Source organism: Rattus norvegicus, chromosome X (assembly GCF_021556685.1).
Source record: "Rattus norvegicus strain SHRSP/BbbUtx chromosome X, alternate assembly SHRSP_T2T, whole genome shotgun sequence".
Lineage (NCBI taxonomy): Eukaryota > Metazoa > Chordata > Mammalia > Rodentia > Muridae > Rattus > Rattus norvegicus.
The window spans coordinates 158502109-158524086 of NC_141554.1; the positions used below are offsets into that span (position 1 = coordinate 158502109).

Below are 21978 nucleotides of genomic sequence, written 5' to 3' on the forward strand. Positions count from 1 at the left end.
CTCTATTCTCAGTGCCACGGTTGGCTATGAGAATCCACCTCTATATTTGTCAGGCTCTGGCCTTTTTCATTCTGTCCCAACTGAGCTCCATAGGGAAAGTTCAAGGAAGAGAGGGGTATGACCAGACTGGCCAAACCCTACCCTTTGGGACATGGGTGCTCCTGTGCCTGTGCAGACAAGACATGTTTGCAAAAAGAAAGTCTGGTTGAAAATATGTTGTGAAACAAAGACTGCCTCCAGGGAGCAATTTAGCTGCGTTGCAAACAAACAGCCTGGTGACCCCTGGAGGAACACCTCCTGAGCTAGGTGAGCTCAGATCGAGTTTTTGCATGTGCTCTAACTACCTCTCTGCCTGCCCTGCAGGATGGCTGCTTGCTTGCTTCTGATAGGACTAGGAACCGGTTCCTTCTAACTGCCTGCCCCACCTAGGAGGTCTCCTAGATCAGATCTCAACTGCAGTCAAAGCTTTTCTGGTTGGCCTCTGTGACAGCCTGAGAGCTCGGCACTGAGCCACTCTGTAGGTTTCCTTAAGAGCTACAGGGACAAGATGACTTTTGATAGAATCTCCTGCTTGTACTTTAGGCTAATAATCAATCTGGATCATTTGCCCCCTGAGTATAGTCCCCTCTACCCCAAACTGTGACTTTCTGCAAGGAAAAGCAGTGTGTCCAGTGTGCATGCATGTGGGAAGAAACTCATTCCCACCTGGCAACAGGGGAGTGGACTCTTCTACAGCATGCTGCTAATCCTCACGAAAGTCTTCCATACTACCTAGCCTGGGATTAAAGGAACACAGCAGCTTCTTACTGCCTGGTAGCTTGTGAGTGTGTAAGGCCTAGTTTTTACTGCCTTCTGCATCACTAATGTCCAGAAGAAGGAAAGTGTTGGTAGAAGGCCAAGTGTCCCCAGAGAACAATTTTGTTTGGGGTTATAGGTTATACACTTGGTCTTTAAGGAGCACTTTCTATGCAAAACAGCTCCCTTGAAGAATGTTCATTCTAACTACCACTATTCTGTGGTGTGCTTCATTATGTGCCATCCATGTGCATAAAATATTCAATTGTGCATGCCACACATGAATATAGTCTCCTGAAAAAGGTAGACATTGGCTTAAAACTCGCTAAGTCCACCTGCCAAGCCCTTCCATGCGGCTTAATGTGTCCTGAAAACTCCCCATGCTGTTACATGCAGATTCTCTGCGTGCGTTTATTTGCACTAGGCTTTAATTTTAGAACATCAGTTAGAGATTTCATGGAAACCCACTTTGGAAGAGCCTAGTTGTCCCAAAACCACCTGTGCACTTGTGGAAACTGAAGGCTTCTAGCGGGGCCCTCCTCAATAGTGTGATTCTCAGTCACAGCCAGGCCTGGGCAAAAGCTGAAACTCTATATTACAACATTTCTTTCTCAGGTTGGCCTCTTAGCAGCTGGGGGAAGGAGAGAAGAAAAGAGTGGGTTGTGGGAAGTGGAAGGCATACAGTGGGGACCTAGTAAACCTAGGAACAACTTAGAATTCTGATCTCTTGAAAAGGAGCCAATGGCTTACTTGCTCCCTTTCAATTCCCAAATCCTAGCCCTTGTAAAGAGCTAAATCCATTTTCTCCTCTCTGGCTGTTCTTTCTTTTCTCACCCAGATTTCTCCCTGATTTAGCCTCCAATAAGGTGGGCTGTCTGGAACTCTGCCAGCACTTTAAGGCAGTGGTTTGGTGGCCATGAGCTTGCAGAAAGAAAGCTTTGTACCTGTCTGTGCAAGGGAGAGTCCCTAGGGAGCTTGGGAGGGGCCAGACAAGCAGCTTCCACAGACGGGCAGCCTAGTATCTAGTCCTCAGTTGTTGATAGCTACGTGTGTGCACAACCACATTGAAGATGGCTTCTCCAGGGGCCGGGGCACCCTGATAGGCTCTCAAGCTCACCTAGCTGTGTTATGTGCTCCATTGGGCCTCTGTCAGCTGCTATCAGACAGCGTGGGCTAGATCTCTGATTGGGAAGCTGCTGCTGTTTGTTGGGGTCTCAGAGAACCTTCCCTGGCTGGACAACAGAAGAAACAGGAAATCTCTTCAGCTTTCAGTGCTCATGAGCTCCCAAGAGCTTCTCTTTGATTGGAGCTGGTGTGGACAGAACAACAGATGTTGACTGTGACCTCAGGACTCTGAAACCATCTGACTGGTGAGCAAAGGTGGTGTGTGTGTGTGTGTGTGTGTGTGTGTGTGTGTGTGTGTGTGTGTGTGTGTGTGTGTAAAACTTTCCTGTGCCCATGGGCTGAGGGTTTCTATGGAATTCAGGACTGGAACTCATGAAGATAAAACCTGCAGACCTTAAAGCTGTGATTGACAAGGGCCCTCCTCTGTATGGCTCCTCAGCAGGGTAGAGGCAACTGGTTACTAGGGAAAATTTTTGAACCCTATCAAAGCAACCAAGTGAAATATTTGGACCCCTAGGCGGCTGGTGTCAGGAGATGTTGCACCAGACTTTCTCTGAGATATCTAAACTTTATTGTCTAACAGGAAGACGATGAAGAGAATGACAGAAAGCTCAGCTAGGCATGACTTTTGTAGGAGAGTGTGGAGCCTATACACCTTCCTATAATACCTTTCTCCTCTGTCTGTCTAGCATATAGCATTTCTGGGCCTCCAAGTCTTAGAGCCTGGGGAATATACAGCTTAGAGCTCTGTTGCTGTCTGTGCCATGGTAAGGGGAGGGATCATATGATATAGTGATAGTGCTGGGATTTCAACCTTTACGTTGGCTCTTGGAGGGTCACTCAGGCCTGCTCAATAAATCCTTAGATTAAAGCACATACTCCAGGCACCCCAGACTTGGGAGCAAGACTCTCTACCAGTTGGAGCATGCATCTGCCAGACCTTCTGATTGAGGGAAGGTTCTTGAGTCCAGCCATAGGCCTAAGGGCAGGAACAGCTCCCAAGGCTGCATCGGACTCCATATCTTTGTTTTGACTTTCTACCTGAGTCCAGGAAAGGATGTGTAGGTGCAATCCACATTAGACTGAAGCAAGACAAGTTGGCTAGTGATAGAATGCTTTTATTTCTGGACTTCCTGTCAACAGGACCTTTCTTCTTCCCAGATGAACCCTTTCCAATTTTCTCTGACTCTATTTTTTTAGTAGCTGCCTCCTTCAGGGAGAGTAAAACAGAGCTTTCATGGCACATATCTGTATGATTAAAATTGAGGTTCAACCGTAGTAGATCAAAAACAAGTACATCTTAGATCATGATTAGGAGATATTAAGTTTATAATATAGATGTGAGGCAAAGTAGACATGAGACAAGATGTAGAGCTAGAAAAGTGCAGAACAAGTTGAGAGAATTCGTTCAATCATTCTTTAACTCATTCATTTGTTCATTCATTAATCTACTACTACATTGTGTGGTTGTAACTGAAGCAGGTTTAAACAAAATAGGCTAAATAGAACAGAAATGTCCCCAATTTTAAAGGCTTCTTTTTAGGGTAAAGTTTTTCTGCATGGCTTTCCAAGTGGGGATGATAGTTGAGCTCAGGTGTGCATATATCAACTTACCCGTCATGGGAGGCGGAGAAAAGGAAAATCTGGGAATCTGACTGTCTAAATGTAGAACAACAAGGAGCCAAAGTCTATGTCAAAGGTGCAGATAAACTCTGAGGTAGCAAGTAGTCAGGAAAGATGGGGAAAAGAAGAGAGGTTTCAGCAGTAAAACAAGCAAGATTTGGGAGTTTAGTGGGAGGTATCAAATATATGGGTAAGTTTCTGGATTGAGGACATGTGAGGAAAGATAAGCTTTTCTCAGCTGATACATCAAAGACATAAGACAGGAACTTGATCTCAGAAATACAGGGTCATATCAGGTTGGGATATACATTGTCTAGGGGCCCATTGTCTGTTCCCAGCAGATATACATAGCCTGTAAGTACCTGGGGATATGAGGATAAGACAGTTTTCAGAAAACAATCCAATTGCTGGGGTCCAGGCTCCCCTTCGGCACGGTCTGCATAGCTGGTGCCAGGCGTATCACTCCACTCTCATCCTTTACTGTAAAGATGTGAAGTCTTGAAAAAGGCAGAGCAGACACACATTTGTGATACCAAAGAATCCTACACTAGAAGTGCCAGCTGCTGGTTAAAGGAATAAGCTGCAACTATATTCACTCATTAGGACTCTTTGACAAAGCCTACATGCTGTGCTGAGGGTTCGTTGTAAATAGAGTCAAGCAGTGTCAGTTTCATAGAAAGATTGTCTCAAGCCTGGTCTCAGAACAGCTAATAAAAACGAAGGAAGGCTCAACAGCATGGGCTTTCACCTGCCTAGTGGGCCCACATAATGAATACCTTACTTACCCTCCTTTTACCCTTAGCTCTCCTGGCTATCATCACAGTTGGACCCCAGACAATTGTTCCTCCTGGGTGGCAGTAACTTCAGCTCCACCCTCAAAGTCAACCTCAAGAACCTGCTACCCTTTGTAAAGTTTTGGCCCTAGCTTTCCCCTTGCTACTAATAAACAATTCCCTAGCATTATGTACTTTCCATGTTTGTCCTGTAACTGAATGTGCTTTCAGAGCCAGATTGTTAAGCTGTGACTCTGTGCTGTGGGTAGTATGACACCAGTCTATAGAGACTGTCATTAGGTTTAAATAAATTGATTTAAGTCAATGGCTTAGCACAAGGTAAATGTACAACAGAGTGACCTTGACCCTGAATTATGAGATTCCAGCCGCCTAATGGCAGATCCATTGCTTCTACTTGGTCTGCCATATAGTTTTGTGCTTGCCAACTTGCCTGATGCTCCACTGCTTACAGTGTAAATGATATGGCACTTGGTACCATCCCTTGCTCACCAAGGACTTTTCTACTACAATGACTGGGGTTGGCAGTTAATTTCTAGCTAAGACTTGGAGTTCACCTCTTTATGAAAGAGACCACAAACACTGTGGGAAATCTTTGTCTAGACCCAGTGTGAACCTGAACTAGAAGTCAGGGTAAGCTGGACTGTGAGAGAATCTGAGATATCTTGTCACTTAATGGGTCTTTTGAAATCTTCCAGAAGACATATCATGACTACTTTCCCTTACCCAATGGATCATGATCAGTATTTCCATTTTGTAAAAGTCTGTCTTCTGAGAGTCCACAAAACCTCATCAAGTTCTACTCTCTATGCCTCACTCCATCTGTTGGTCCCTATCTTCACACCACACTTCTTGAGTTCTCCCCTCCTTTCACCAATGTGTGTGACTTTTTTTCAGGAGGCAGTTCTAGCATTGGGTAAGGCTGTTTGCCACCAGGGTACTTTCAATAAGGATAGTATGGTCTTGATATGACCTTCACTATTGGACCTGGGAAACTTGGTAGAAAACTGGAGATATAGAGGAAGAAATTGAGCATATCTTTACAGAGTAGGTTGCATGTTATGCCATCCTGACGGCCAACAGTTAAAAATCTTGAAGTCCTGGCTACTCATAAATGTCTGCTTATCAAAGAGCTAAGGGGTGTGACCAAATTCACTGTAACTTGGGACAAGATTATACCTTCCTACAGGCAACTAGAGGAAAATTGTTGATTGAAAGTTGGAAGGGAAGCCTGAAGTTAGCAGAGACTCTTGTGTTATATTTACTGTACACATGATGTTATTTTTTTATGCTTGTCACTCAGTGTTTAATATACCTTATTTCACAAATTATCTTTTAAGATTTTCCCACTATCAATGAATTTAGACAATTTAATTATACTTTGACAAGGTGTAGTTTTCTTCATGGTGTGTGTGTGTGTGTGTGTGTGTGTGTGTGTGTGTGTGTGTGTGCGCGCGCCCGCGTGCATGCACTGCACTGGCATGTAATCACATGCCATTGAGCTTCTATCTGTACATTTATAGCTTCATTAAGTTTAAAAAGAACTTGGAAACTATTTTTCAAATTATCTCTTTAATTTCTTTCCCTCTGGGATCTTTATGGACACCTACAGCAGTCCATTGAACTTGCCCCATAGCTTACTAATACCGATTTGATCTTTTCTTGGATTCTTATAGCATTGGCATTGCATGACTTATTATAAAGCATCTAGAAACAGTTTAAAGTTGTGGAAGGGGCAGGAGAGATGGCTTAGCAGCTAAGAGTACTTATTGTTCTTATAGAGGATCCTGCTTCAGTACCCAGAACCTGCATGGTGCTTCACAAACATCTGTAATTCCAGTTTCCAGGGTTGCAACACTCTTGTCTGACCTCTGTGGTCACCAGGCATGCATGGCATTGTGAACATACATACATGCAAGCAAAACACCCATACACATAAAATGAAATAAAATAAAATAATTCACTACAAAACTGTTTAAAGAATATGGGAGAACCGGCATGGTTTATATTCAACTGCAGTGCTAGACCTTTCCTGCAAAGCATTTTCATATTTCTGTCAGTTGGGCCCTGGATCCAATTGCCTATGAGCATTAAATACCACTGTGGTGGGTTTTTTTATTCCATAAATTGTATTTGAAACCTCTAGGAGTCCTACAAGTACATTTAAACATATATTCCATATTAAAACATAAATTTTTGGAATATAGGTAATACAATTGCAATAACTTTCAATGTGTTGTCAATTAATTCACCAATTCTTATTCCAATGAATAACTTGTTCACTTCTCATTATGGAGAAATTATTGGCATATGTTCTCATTTTAAAGTGGATGTAATACATTATGAATTTTACCTTTTTGAATGTTGGAATATATATGTATATGTACATATATACATATGCACACACATATTGAAAAATATATCCCTTTGTTATGCAGTACATATTTCACACAGTTTCCCCTCCAATTACCTCTCCCTCAGATCTACTACCACTCTCTTCTCTCTTCAGAAAAGAGAGTGCCTCCAAGAGATAGCTAATTAGGACAAAACAAGATACAGTAAGACAAAGCAACTCCCCCATATCAAGGCTGGATAAAGCACAAATAATCAATAAAATTATTCTTAATAATATTCTGCTATTCACATGGATTGGTACCTCATCCAGTCGTCATCAGAAAGACTTCCTTGGGCAACAGATGGGAGCAGGTACAGATATTCACAGCCAGATACTATGTGGAGAGAGTCTAAATTTAAGGTCCCTCAAAACAGGTCCCTCCCCTCAGAGTTGGGGAAACTCCACTGAAGAGGGGGAGGGAAGATTATAGGAGTCAGAGGAACATGGATAACATGGCCCAACAAATCAACTAAGCAGGGCTCATATCAGCTCACAGAGGCTGAAACGGCAAGCACAGGACATGCATGGATCTGCATCAGGTCCTCTGCCTATATACTATGACTGTTAGCTTGGTGTTTTCCTGGGAATCCTAACAGTGGGAGAAGGTGTGTCCCTGACTCTTTTGGCTATTTTTATAACATTTTGGGGCCTTTTTGAAATAGTATTTTAGATGCTTGGGAAGAATGTAATGCATTTGGGTTTTACTTTTAAGAGTTTTCAATGGTATCACATTACTCAGTGGTAGGGATTACACATTCCTTACTGCTGATCAAGGCTCTTCTGGGTATTCTAATCAAGATACAACAAGGAATTAGCTTTTCCAATCTGACAGGTGTCATCATTCCCCATTTGAAGACTGAGACCTGTAATATTTGGATTTAACAGGACGATACATGTACTAAGCTGGGACTCTATTACATATTCAGCTCATCTACACTCCTCCCTCTGTGTCTTTCTATGTCTCTCTGTCTGTCTGCCTATCTGTCTGTTTGTCTTCTCTTCCAACATGCTGCTTGCTCTGCAGACCCTTGCTATTTTGGTCTCTTTGGAGTCTGCTCTCTCCTCAACCCAGGGAATCCATTAAAGTCCGCTTTCATTTCTTCCTCTATGTTATGGCCTAAAAAGATCACAGGAAAAATGAGTGTTGACTACAAGGCTTATTTTATTTGTTTTCTTCCTCCTAAGAATTACTGCTATTTGTTGCCTAATGTTTAAAGTCTTGCAAAATGTTGTTTCATATCTTTTCTTTTCTAAGTATGGTTGTTGCATTCTTGTGGGTGTACTCAATCTCTTTTACTCCATCTTACCCAATAAAAGTGTTGTATATTTTTTAAAGTAATCTATCTAATGTAAAAGAAGCATAAGGTGAATAAATAAGAGAGAGAGAGAGCGACAGAGACAGGAGAGAGAGACAGAGACAGAATCAGAGAGACAGAGAGAGAGGAGAGAGAGAAAGTTAAGGAATGAAGGAACAATTAATTAACCAAGTACCTAAAATCCATTCATTGGTTAACTACAATGCCAAGCCTTAAAGAAGTTGGTAAGTTGGATTAGGTTTATCATGATAGGGATAGTGATCTGGTGGTGATTAGAATGTGGAGCCTGTATGCTTTGAATGTGTAGTGGGGCAAGTGTAAAGGAATGGATAATTACAAATGAGTTGAACCCGTTACTAGAAAAATAGCTTTGCCTTTCTGAGATGCAGATTCATATGAGAAAATAGTGTTTGGAGGAAAAGATCAAGAGCTTGATTCTAGACATAATAATCCTAAGGTGCCTTTTCCACACTTAAAATGGTTATGCAGGTTTGGTCAAACTGAAGTTCAGAGAAAAGGCTGAGCTGGTATCAGAGATTTTCAAGTCATTGGCATTCAGCTATATTAAAAGCCACAACACTGGAGAGGAAATGACAGAGAGAAAAATATATGTTCCACTCACTGAAGAGCTGAAAAACTGAAGCTTTAGTGTTGAGAAGAGGGTGTCAACTCTTCAAAGAATGGGGGAGTCAGTGGGTAGGGAAGGAGGAGGAGGAGGCAAGGAGAGCTTATTGTTTCAAGGAGAGAGGGAATAAGTACTGACATGTTGCTCAAAAACAGAATAGAACATGAACAGAATGACTTTTTTTTTCTTTTTTTCGGAGCTGGGGACCGAACCCAGGGCCTTGCTAGGGCCTTGCTCTTGCTAGGCAAGCGCTCTACCACTGAGCTAAATCCCCAACCCCCAGAATGACTTTTAAGATGGACTGTGTTCCTTGGTTGTCTCCTTAGTTCATCTGTGAGCAACCCTGATGTTCTTGTAGACTCTGTTAGAATATCATCTCTAGCTCTAGCATCCAGCTCAGGGACTGTCTCCCAGTGGGTAATTGGTGTGTGTGTGTGTGTGTGTGTGTGTGTGTGTGTGTGTGTGTGTGTGTGTTAGATAAGTGAATGAGAAAATTGAACAGTAGTGAGTATTTTAGTGAGCTGTGAACCAGAACATCTAGCCTTGGTTTATGATGGATTTAGACTCTGTCTTTCAGGCTTTCATGTCACTATGTGATGTGAGTTTCACTCTGAAGAAACTCTGGAAATACTTTCAGCCAAAGTTCAAGAACTTCCTTGCTCCAGGATGGTTATCAATATAATCCTGGTTACTCACTTAGCAAGCTACTAGATGAGAAGAGGCCCAGAAGGACTTCATGATTGAAATTGGCCTTTTAAGAAAATGACATTAATGTGCCTACTCTAGGTTTGGAAAACACTTTTCTTGGAGATCCCACTCTTCACCTAAGATCCCCTGTCCAGCTCTTTTCTCTGCAGCAACTATGCCTTTCTTGCCAAGTTTCATTTTGTCCTTAAAGTCCTTTGAATTCTCTTATTCATTCTTATTGCAAATCTTTCCTCCTCCAAAGTTTGTAGCCAAGGCAGCTTGGCACCTACTTCATTTACAATGCTGGGGTTTGCAGAAATGAATTGTTTCTCACTACATCCCATTTCCACCTAAATCAGTCAGGACTTACTTTCTTTACTGTCCTTTGGTAGCCCTTCCTGATACACTTGCTAAATTTAATCTCATTTCTTCTGGCACCTGACCCCACATAACACACCCACTGTCATGGGCTCTACTTCTAGTGGAATTGGTCTCAAGCACAAAAATCAGTTTTCTACTGAATCCTTTCTCAAAACTGCTAAGCGTGCTTTGTTAACTCCTTGATGTAAAAAAAAATAAATTTTAACAATAGCAGCACAAAGAGAATCATTTTCAACCCTACACCCTCTTTCCATTCCCACTGTTTCTGTCCTTTCTCAGCCAAGATTGGAGACTTGCGATTACAGTTCTAGTTCTACCTCTTATCCCTCACCTCCTACTCATCACCTCCTGAAACAAAATGCCTTGATGCTGTTCTTATTGTTCTCTCACAAAGGACCTATCTTTCTCTCCAGCTTTTCTTCCATCTCTCATCTCAAGGGGCAGAAGCATGGACTCTTTGTGAAGTCCACTGGGCATTGGTCTTGAGATGTCCATCTTCTTTGGGATCTCTCTTCCCATGCCTTTTCAAGCCTTCTATATGTACCCATTGTTGTCTTCCTTTTGGTCAGCTACTTGGAATATTTGCATAACTGTAGCCATTTTTAACTCTGCCTCTATTCTCCATTCTTGTTCATTCATGATGTGAGAATGAATTTGTACAAGAGTAACTCTTGTCAGGCAAACTTTGACAGTGTCTAGGCCAGACCCTAGGGAGTGCCAACCTGTAAGAGCCTATTGCAACAGGCTTTGGGAGTCATAGTGAAGGCAGATTTCAGACAGATGCTTGATACTTTGAAGGAGGAGTCATTAACTCTTAAGGGATGTTGCTTGGATGTAATCAAGGAAGCAAATAATTATGGTGAAATCCAGGTTTCTGACTTGAGTGACTGGGCAGAAAGAAAGCCCTGTTAGGAAACGGGTAAACTGAAAAAGTGGCCAATTTATAAGCACATGTGGTAAATGTAGTTTTGGTTATAGGGGCTTTGAGGGTCAGACATCCCTCAGAGGAACTGGTTAGCAGGCAACTAAAGATATGGGTGTGGAAGCTGATTAGAGAGCTGTTGGTAACAAATGCCTTGGGAATAGATGACGACGTTGTTTTTTTTTTTTTTCAAAGTGTGCCATTGAGAACAACCACCTAACTAACATGTGAGCTGAGGCAATGTTTAGCTGCCTGTTCTGGTTCCCCTAAATAGATAGTTCTGATGAAAGGGCATGTGTGGTTGGGTGATGTCACAAGGGAGTCAGAAAAATAGGAGGGCCTGTTTCTGGTAGAGAAGTTGTAGAGAGTCACAGAGGATGAATATTGTTTAATGTCAAAAGCATAGAAAGGGAAAATATGTGTTATAGTGTCCTCTGATCTACAAGCTTGCACTTCCATACAACCGGCCTTGAAATTGATCAGTGTGAGTGGACCTGGATTTGTTTCTATTGCCTGGAACATTTTTGTCTCCATGGTCCGCTGCCTCCAGGGTCCAAGCAAGTACTTGTGGATGCTGGTTTCTGTCCCTCAGGTATCCTCATTATCATCCTGATGCCATAGTTCCACAGAGAGCACCAGGAGAGCATCTCTGAGGCTGTTTGACGTGACTGCCATCACCGTGGTGACAGCTTCAGATGCTGGAAGAAGTGGGAAAGGCTGCAAAGCAGTCAGAGTTGAGGACAAGTGCTGGAGTTCAGGCATGACCTAGAGTGTATCCTGTGGGGATGTATGTCCTCACAAGTTCCCCTATGTAACAACAGGAAGATCTTCAGAGAAATATGGAGGTTGTGTTAAGTCAGGCCAGGCCAGCACAAAGGTTTCTCTACACATCCTGATTTCTTTTTTATTGGCTATTTTATTAATTTACAGTTAAAATGTTATCCCCTTTCCCTCCTCTTCCATACCTCCTCCCGCTTCTTCTATGAGGATGCTCCCACTCCCACCCACCCACTCCTGCCTCACCACCCTTGCATTCCTCTCCACTGGGGCACCGAAGCTCCACAGGGCCAAGGACCTCCCCTCCCATTGATGCCAGATAAGGCCATCCTCTGCTACATATGCAGCTGGAACCATAGGTCCATCCCTGTGTAGTCTTTGGTTGGTGATTTAGTCCCTCAGAGTTCTGAGGGGTCTGGTTGGTAGATATTGTTGTTCTTACGGTGTTGCAAACCCCTTCAGCTTCTTCAGTCTTTCCCCTAACTCGTCTATTGGGGTTCCTGTGTTCAGTTCCATGGTTGGCTGTGAGCATCTGCATCTGTATTTGTCAGGCTCTGGCAGAGTCTCTCAGGAGACAGCTATATCAGGCTCCTGTCAGCAAGCACTTCTTGGTGTCCACAATATTGTCTGGGTTTGGTGACTGCATATGGGATGGATTCCCAGGTGGGGCAGTCTCTGGATGGCCTTCCCTTCAGTCTCTGCTCCACTCTTTGTCTCTGCATTTCCTTTAGACAGGAGAAATTCTGGGCAACAGGGATGAGAGTAGCTGAAATCCCCAACAAAGGGGAGAGAGAACTTGTAGAGACCATATCCAGAGGTTAAATATGGCCCCTAGTTGAGGGATCGGGTCACCCACCCACATCCTGATTTCTAACTGGATCTTTGGCTGTGTGATGACAATTTTGGGATCCTATATGTAGGCTCCTGCACTGCAAAGGATATTCTATCCTCCCTGCTATTTCCTTCATATCCAAGTATAAAGGAAAGCCTTCCCTGCCCAGTCTCAGACTTCATTGTGGTAGTCTTGACTTGCTCAACTCTCTAGGGTCTGAGAATTTACAGCAGCAATATGCAGTTGGAGATGGCTGTGAGTTCAGCAGTAGAAGCCATAAGAAATCTGAGAGCATGTTGACCATATCTGTCCACATCTAGAGGGATATATAGATCAACCTCAGAACAGAAAAAAACTACTCTGAGGCTCTCTGTCCCCATTCTTCCTAACTGTGGTGAGAGGCATTGTAGTAGAAAACCATCTTTCCAACTTGTCCCTGGCCCTTTCCTCAGCTTCTTTTTCTCAGTCTTGTTTGTGGACATGCCTTTTATTCTGTGGATATGTTTGAACAAACCTTCTAACCCCCTGACTAATTACTGCTATACCAATATGAAGCCATGGAACTCAGCCTTGCTTCAGCCTGTAAGGGCCAAGGAAATGATTCTACTCCCTCATGCTGGTATGCTATTTAAAATCTAAACCATGCTAAACTATATACTGTATTTTCTTTACTGTACCTTAGTGAAGTTTTTGGCACATGAACTACTAAGGTCCGTGGGTCTTGTTCTGTTCTAGTCTCAGTCTGTTCAGCTCTAACTCCCCTGCTCTCTATAGGTACTAGAGCCCACTGTTTATCGCTTTGTCAGGTGAGAGCCCTGAATGTACATGGATCAGTCTGTCCAGCTCTGACTCCCCTGCTCTCTACGGATACTAGAGCCCACTGGTTATTGCCTTGTCAGGTGAGAGCCCTGGATTTACATGGATGATGACCGAAAAATCCAATGGTGTGAAAAGCTCTCCAGCTAATAACCATAACCATCATCCTCCTCCTTCTATCAAGGCCAATGGCAAAGATGACCACAGGGCAGGAAGCAGGTGAGTCCATGGAAGTTGAATGACTGGCTTTCCTTCCTTCTTCCCTCCTTTCCACTTCCTATCCAACTCTCTCTCTCTCTCTCTCTCTCTCTCTCTCTCTCTCTCTCTCTCTCTCTCTTTCTTTTGCCAGACTTAAGATGGAACCTGAGGGTCTTGTGTGTAATAGGAAATCACTCTACTCCTCAGATTCAGATTGGGTGATTCCACCAATAACCCACAGTTTATACTATCTCCTTGGAGCTCTGACTTCAGTGACAAAGCGAGCTACATTGGCTGTAGGGTATCCTCAGAAGGGACTGTGATGAGATGATTGGGCATGTCCTAAGAGGAAAGACAACTCATATCGAGAGAACTTGTGTCAACTCTATGCCTGTTTTTTTTGCAGACCACAGTCTGTGGCAGCTGATGATGACACTTCCTCAGAACTACAAAGGCTGGCAGAGATGGATACCCCTCGGAGGGGGAGGGGTGGCTTCCAAAGGTAAGTCATTCACTTAAATTGACCTGCTACTACTTCTGTTCTTGAGACCTGTCAAATGACTACTAGGTCCCTCCTCTTAGCTGCACAAGGCTTTTTAATAAGACTCAATTTGAGGGTCAAAATCTTTTGGGGGCATGTAGAAAGACCCTTTCACAGGGGTTATATATCAGATATCCTGCACATCAGATATTTATATTACAATTTATAACAGTAGCAAAATTATAGTTATGAAGCAGCAAAAAAATATCATCTTATAGTTGGGGGTCACCACAACATGAGGAACTGTATTAAAGGGTCTCAGCATTGGGAAAGTTGAAAACCACTGATCTAGATGCTCTTCCAAAGCAAGCTGATAATAGGAAGGAGTGGCTTCCCTTCTTATTTGGCTGCATTAGAACTGGGAAGAGGAGATTTTTACAGAAGAAGGACCTATATGAAGGGTCTCAAAGTAGTAGGCCTTGTAGGGAAATCAGGAAGCCTGGGACAGGCTTTATACTGGCCTGGCCTGATTCTTTACAATCTCTATCTTACCTTGAAGATCTCCTGTTTGTGCTTCACAGTGAACTGGAAAGTCACATTACACAGGAAATCTTTGGAAAGCCATCCTCCCCCACAGGACGTACTTCAGATCATGCTTGAGTCCTAATACTTGCTCACAATGCTGGCCTCTTTCCAGATCTTAGCATACAGGAGGAAATCATGGCCCAATCTATTTCCCTCTTCTCTCCTCTCCCTCAACAGGCAGTGAGCACTCTTGGATAGATCTCATTTAAACAGCCCAGTTCGGTTTGTTGTTTGTTTGTTTGTTTGTTTGTTTGTTTGTTTGTTTTGGCACAGACTACTTTCTTCCCTCTAGGATTGTTCGCCTGGTGGGGGTCATCAGGGACTGGGCCAACAAGAATTTCCGTGAAGAGGAACCAAGGCCTGACTCCTTCCTAGAGCGTTTCCGTGGGCCAGAACTCCAGACTGTGACAACCCATCAGGGGGATGACAAAGGCGGCAAGGACGGCGAGGGAAAGGGCACCAAGTATATCTAGCTAGCCTTCATGGGGGGGGGGGGGGTTCAAAGGCTCCTACACCTGCCATGGGAGATTCTAACCATTATCATATTCTAACCATTGTCATACCTAACCACTATGCCAAACTCTATAATAGTAGATAAAGAGCTGGGAGAGATGCTTATGTTTCTTTTTACCCTGAACCTTTCTATTGTCCTCACTCTCAGCCTCCACAGCAGCAGTAATCTCCTTACTGTGGGAAACTGGAATATATTTTCTTAACATAGCTATTCCCTTGTCAGACATTCTTTTGCTGCCCATGGAGTGAATTTGGGCAGAAGAGCTGCTCAGCCAAGGGCTTATCACCTTAGCCCTAGCTTCAGAAGTTAGTACATGATGATCAAGCAGGGAGGTATAGTCACAAAGTACTATGGAAGCCATGCCAATTCCAGCTTACCATGGTCACAAAAGCAGGTTTCTGAACAGGCTTATGAGTGCCAGGGACATGAGATTCAGATGATTGAGAATAAGACTGTGGGAGATGGGGAGGTAAAAAGTAGAATTGGAGGGTCTAATGTTTGAAGAATAAGTAGATGATAGTGGATATCTGGCCAACATTCACCATCTCTGCTTAGTGGAGGGAAAATGTTCTTGGCAAGTTAAGATCAAGCATCTGGGAAAGTGATTTGGAGGCTGAAAGCCAGAGAAGAGAAAGGAAAGATGGTGTGAAATCATATATAGATCACTAGCCTGAAAGTAGAGCTTTTTTCTTTTTTTCCAAAGGGACACTGGGAACAGGCTTAAAGGTCTTTTACCATCCTAAGGGCCATACTCCTCAGACCCCTGAAAGCCTATCTGTGCTGAAAGTTCTATCCTTGATATGGTTTCTGGGCAAGGCCCTTTCAGAGGACAAGGGAGACAATGAAATTCCAGTGACAGAATGAATCAGAGGCCTGCTATTTGTCCATGGGTCGCTACAAAAGGAAACCTTAAGACAACATACTCCTCAACCACACATCTTCTTAATTCATTGATGTTTTGGAGAATTTTGGCTTCTGAAACCTTGAGTTCTAGCACCCTAGTGACCTCTATTTGTCTCTTCAGAAAGAAATTTGAACTGTTTGTTTTGGACCCAGCCGGAGACTGGTATTACCGTTGGTTGTTTGTCATTGCCATGCCTGTTCTTTACAACTGGTGCCTGTTGGTGGCCAGGTGAGCATGGAGGGGCCTGGGTGGGAGTGATCACAGAAGCATAGTCCACAGGATGTGGGATTAACACCACAGCAATCTCAACTCTAGACAGACTATGCGATAACCCAGCACTCCTTCTGAATTTTCTGATTCTTGCTGATTTCTTGTATCTATTCTGTTACCTCAGTGCTTCCCTTAGTCACAATGCCATCAAGTCTTCACGTTGCTCCTCTCCCTGGTCCTTTGGTGTAATATTCAGATACTTTTTCATGCATGTCAGTACAGTCCTTGGTAAAGTCATCCTCCTGCACTCTCTCTGGAAAGCTACAGTCATCTTGCCTCCATGCCTTGGAGGCACACTTGACTCTTAGTACATCTGCCACACTTGTAACTGATATTCTATGTAGAAAGCAGGATCCTATTCCGCTACTATTTCTTCCAAAACCATGTAATGACTCCTCATTGTTCAAATGATAGAGCTCTAAGGTTATTCTTCAAGGCTGACTGAGCTTGGACACGTAGCACTGTACCCTGTGTCAGTCCTCCACTCAGCAAGGCTTGACTGAATACTTACTGGGTTTTGTTCTATGTACTCGGTGTATGATGATAAGCAGCACAAACATAATTGCTGCCTTTTCTGTGTTCTTAGACTGAACATAAACATGCAACAAAGGAAATGAGCAACATAGAACCAGGGACTCTAGGTAGCAAGTTAGTAGAGAATTACCCAACACCATGGGTTTGTCAGAGACTTAGCTGAGAGCTTGGTGGGAAGTAGTAATCTGTTCAAATATGTAAGGCTGGCAGAAAGGGCATTCTGGGCAAATGGAATAACAGGAGAGAGGCCCCTATCTCTCAATGGCCCAGTATGGCTGAAGATTGTGGTTCAGTTTGTTCTGCACATTGTGTGGGAATTTGGTTCTAAACGTGACCATTCTGTTTTTGGACTAGTACATAGTCAAATCTCTTCCTTCCTCTGTCCCCTCCCTAGGCTCTTCCCTGAGTTTTACCCATTCATTGACCTACTTTTCTGATTCAGTGATGTGTTCAATAGGATTCTAGTAAAGGAATGAATATTTCCAGTCAGCTGGTCTTCTAATGTCTAATTTCATTATTCAACTTTCACCTCTGATAACTTTCATTCTGGGGACCTGAACCAGGCATTTGACATATAGTCAAGACTAAGCTGTGTTCTGTTTCTGGAGCTCAGTTAAGAGCACAAGGACGATGAGCAATGGTCATTGGTGATATGTATGCAGTGATGCCTATTTAGTAATAAGGGTTGAGGTAAAAGTCACTAGCCATTGTCACCAAGCTAACTGTGACTTACCGACATCCCTGGTGGCCTCATGAAGCTCTCCTTGCAGATGTAGGTATACAGCTTAGGACCACTAGGGTGTCTTGCCAGGGTCTGCTAATGAAGCCAGCCCTGTCCTCCTACAGAGCCTGCTTCAGTGATCTACAGAGAAACTATTTTGTGGTATGGCTGGTGCTGGACTACTTCTCAGACACTGTCTATATCGCAGACCTCATCATTCGGCTGCGCACAGGTGAGTGAGCACCTGGGATGCAAGGCAGCAGCTGGACTCCAAAGTTCAAAAAACTAAACCCAAGAAGGTAGACCTCTGCTAGGATCCTCTTTAAATCTTATAGCCTCACATACTTATGGAGGTTAAATCTGGCAGTGGTTTCTTAGGAATCTTCTGATCTGCCTTGATATTTGGTCGTGGGAAGGAAGGAAGGAAAAGTGAACAGTTTGTTCCTTGTTGAGAATTATCTTATAGGGAGACATAGGATTGAGTATAAAAGTGACATGTTGGCTTTTATCTTTATCAGGCTTCCTAGAACAGGGGCTCTTGGTCAAAGATCCCAAGAAATTGCGAGACAACTATATTCACACTTTGCAGTTCAAATTGGATGTGGCTTCTATCATTCCCACTGACCTTATCTATTTTGCTGTGGGTATCCACAGCCCTGAGGTACGCTTCAACCGTCTATTACACTTTGCCCGTATGTTTGAGTTCTTTGACCGCACTGAGACACGCACCAGCTACCCCAACATCTTCCGAATCAGCAATCTGGTCCTTTACATCTTGGTCATCATCCACTGGAATGCTTGTATTTATTATGTTATTTCTAAGTCCATTGGCTTTGGAGTTGACACCTGGGTTTACCCCAACATTACTGACCCTGAATATGGCTACCTGGCTAGAGAGTACATTTACTGTCTTTACTGGTCCACACTGACCCTCACCACCATTGGAGAGACACCACCCCCTGTAAAGGATGAGGAGTACCTATTTGTCATCTTTGACTTCTTGATTGGTGTCCTCATCTTTGCCACTATTGTGGGAAATGTGGGCTCCATGATCTCCAACATGAATGCCACACGAGCAGAGTTCCAGGCCAAGATTGATGCTGTCAAACACTACATGCAGTTCCGAAAGGTCAGCAAAGACATGGAAGCCAAGGTCATCAAATGGTTTGACTACTTGTGGACCAATAAGAAGACAGTAGATGAACGAGAAGTCCTCAAGAACCTGCCAGCAAAGCTCAGGGCTGAGATAGCCATTAATGTTCACTTGTCCACTCTGAAGAAAGTGCGCATATTCCAGGATTGTGAAGCTGGCCTACTGGTGGAACTGGTACTGAAGCTTCGTCCTCAGGTCTTTAGTCCTGGAGATTATATTTGCCGTAAGGGGGACATTGGCAAGGAAATGTACATCATCAAGGAGGGCAAGTTGGCAGTGGTAGCTGATGATGGCGTGACTCAGTATGCCTTGCTCTCAGCTGGGAGCTGCTTTGGTGAGATTAGTATCCTTAACATTAAGGGTAGCAAAATGGGCAATCGACGTACTGCTAATATCCGTAGCCTGGGCTACTCAGATCTCTTCTGCTTGTCCAAGGACGATCTTATGGAAGCTGTAACTGAGTATCCTGATGCCAAGAAGGTCCTGGAGGAACGGGGTAGGGAGATCCTGATGAAGGAAGGTCTACTGGATGAGAATGAAGTGGCAGCTAGTATGGAGGTAGATGTTCAGGAGAAGCTGGAACAGTTGGAGACAAACATGGATACCTTGTACACTCGCTTTGCCCGCCTGCTGGCTGAGTACACTGGGGCCCAGCAGAAGCTCAAGCAACGCATCACAGTGCTAGAGACCAAGATGAAACAGAACCATGAGGATGATTATCTATCAGATGGGATAAACACTCCTGAGCCAACTGCTGCTGAATAACCATAAGTGACTATCCAGCCTTGGTCTGACTCCAGGAGTTAGAAGTGCTGTATAGAACTTTACATTTACACACATTATGCTCATGTCCCTCTGAACTCTCCCCAAAGCCATGCTGAGGCTTAAGGTTTTGACTACATCTTGAAGTCCCCCTCTAAGTCCAGCTAACAGTCAAGCTTGTGGACAATGCAGATCATGTGGGTTGAATTTCCAAGAGCTTGACCTCCTATGTCTGAAAAGGGATCAGAGACTAGCTAAATTGTCCTTCCTGGGGCTTTTCTGGTACTAGATACCTAGACAGTGTTCTCTGAAGAACACTGTGCACAATGCCTGACTCCCTTTAGTTTCTTTATATCTAGTCACTCCCTACTGTATTCTGCCCCAAATACCTTTTTTAATGTGTTCTCTAAGCAGCCTGTTTCCATGTACATGTATAAATTTAAGAATTGGCTGCAAACACTGGGCCCCCTAAACTGTCTCCCAAGGCATGCAAGGGCCGTGAGGGGAGTGGTAGGGTGGGTTTGAGTGTGTGTGCTCAGGGTCATACTTCCTTGTCAGACAATGTCACTATGAGAAGAGGTGGCTGGCAGCTTTGGCCATCACACCTTTATGCACACAAGTTCTGAAGAGTTTGTGAATGCTGAGATACTGTGAATTAGAGCCACTTAAAAGTTAATAAATTCTTTTCAGCTACTTGTGGTTATTGCTCAACTCTCTTTGCTCACATTTCTTTTCCCCTCACCCAAGAGTTCCCCCTGGCATGTATTTAGACACCTTACCATGCCCACCTGAGCCTTACTGCTCTTTTAGGACTCATGCATGAAACCAGATCTTTGTAGAAAATCCTTTTACCTACACCCACTCCCCCATTAGACAATCTCACATTTAATAAGCTCCCACACTTCTCAGAGTACTTCCTTTCCTGGCTCTTATATTGTGTGTCCAGTTTTGGAAGACTTAGTTCCCCTTCTAGACTGTGGGCTTTATGAAGGCAAGGTCAAGGCAGTCTCCCTCACTGTTTTAGCTACAGTACTGATGACATGTCTTCCACAGAGTAGGCATTCAATATTTGTTTGTCTAGAAAGTAAGGGGATGCTTAAGTGAATGAATGTGGGAAAGAAGAAATACAAGTGACTGAAAATCATATGCTTCTACTTGCAAGCAGCCACATCCTCAGAGAAGTACTGACTCCAGAGGAAAAGATATGAGTTGGGTATTGGTAGATAATCAGGAGTTGCAGGAGGCTATTGGATACCTTCTACATACAGACCCCCCAGTTTTCTGTTCAGCTGTGCAATTACCTCACTTGCTCACTCACTCACTCATCCACTTCCCATAGGAAAGCATATGTGAAATTTATCATCTTAAACATTGTATAAAATCTATCATCAAACCTTTCTCATATTGAAAAACTCAGTATCCATTAATAACTCCCTATTCCACCCAACTAATTCATGACAATGGGCATTCGATTTTCTACAACTGTGGCTGCCATAGGAATGTCATAGAAATCAGATCCTGTAGCATTTGTTCTGTGTCAACCTACTTCACATGTATCATTAAAATGCATCCATGTTGCACCACATGCCATCTTTCCTTTCCTTTTCAAAGGCCAAATATTCCAGTGTATGGATATACAGTTTACTCATTCAGCCAGCAACTGATGACTATTCAGTTTCTGCCTATGATTTGGCTATTGAAATACTGCTATAAACACAGATATGCAAATGTCCTGGAATCCTGTGTTTAGTTCTTTGGGAGACACACATTTCTTGAAGTGGAATTGTTGGGTCCTGTGGTTTCTTTTATTTTTAGGAACTGCCACACTGTTTTGTTCAATTTTAATTTTTTCTATATACTTGCCAATATTTACTTTCAGGTTTTGGATATGAGCCCTCCTCCTGGATGTGAGACAGTTCTTTATTTTGGTCTTGCCTTTCTCTTATGAGTTATGAATCTGTGCATTTTTCTCATGGTTTTTGGCCTTTTGTATGTCTTCTTTGGAAAAATATATTTTTGAATTCTTTGGCCACTTTCAAGTCATCAGATTGTAAGTGCTATTTCTGTATTATAGATATCTTTACCACATTTGCAAATATATTTCCTGTCCCTCAAGTTGCCTTTTCACTCCCTTGACTGTATCTTTCAATGTATGATTTTTAAATTCTTTTAACTGTGTTTCTTTTAAATTCAATGTAGTTTCTTTTCTCATTGCCTGGCTTTTGGTAAAAAGCCTTAGCGAAAGGCAGTTTCACCTGGAGGGATCTGTAACATCACACAGACTCAGGTCTTGAGCCTAAGGTGGTTCTAGTAGGGAGTTAGCACTGGCAATAGGTCACTGCTTTATATGTACTTTGCTTCACTGTTGTGCTATTATGCTGGAAAAAAGCCTGCACACCCCTCAGCTTAAGAGAGATCAAGCCAAGAGGAGGAGAATCCCCTGAATCTATAGTCCTGGACAGCTGCTTGCCATGTTGCTTGTTGCTAAGACAGCACTGAATTAATTTTTTTTACAAGCACTGGAACCTGCACAAGGTGTTATTCTTGCAAGATTAGAAGAACAATGGTGCCAGAAACAGGAGGATGGCTATATTGAAAACGCTTATTTTCCTATCAGCAAGACAGTGGTAGTTTATGGAGTATAGTTTACCTTCGACCAACTCATAGCTATTTGCTTTCACAAAGCAGGTCATCCCTCTGGGTCTCTAAGTTTAAAACACATACTTTAAGGTTCAGCTTCCCTTTCCCCATACATTCTTGTATTTCATCTT

The 21978-nt window shown here is 43.2% G+C and overlaps 1 protein-coding gene across 2 annotated transcripts; it reads left to right on the plus strand.

The window, feature by feature from the left end:
- The first annotated feature begins 1819 nt into the window (after positions 1 to 1819).
- On the plus strand, positions 1820 to 19900 carry Cnga2 (cyclic nucleotide gated channel subunit alpha 2). 2 transcript variants are annotated; one of them, NM_001430136.1, is made up of 7 exons: positions 1820 to 2165; positions 13076 to 13304; positions 13690 to 13785; positions 14642 to 14812; positions 15888 to 15995; positions 17418 to 17524; positions 17811 to 19900. In NM_001430136.1, exons 2-7 carry the CDS (start codon positions 13195 to 13197, stop codon positions 19208 to 19210), a joined length of 1992 nt encoding a protein of 663 aa, NP_001417065.1. In that variant the 5' UTR covers positions 1820 to 2165; positions 13076 to 13194; the 3' UTR covers positions 19211 to 19900. The 2 variants fall into 2 exon arrangements, with proteins under 2 accessions (NP_001417065.1, NP_037060.3); NM_012928.3 differs by having other exon boundaries at positions 13169 to 13304.
- Positions 19901 to 21978: the final 2078 nt, after the last annotated feature.

Coding starts and splice junctions, on each gene's coding strand:
- Cnga2 (NM_001430136.1), top strand. CDS start 13,195: ATGACCGAAAAATCCAATGGTGTGAAAAGCTCTCCAGCTAATAACCAT. Junction 13,786..14,641: donor GGGAGGGGTGGCTTCCAAAG/GTAAGTCATTCA, acceptor TCTTCCCTCTAG/GATTGTTCGCCTGGTGGGGG. Junction 14,813..15,887: donor GGCGAGGGAAAGGGCACCAA/GTATATCTAGCT, acceptor TTGTCTCTTCAG/AAAGAAATTTGAACTGTTTG.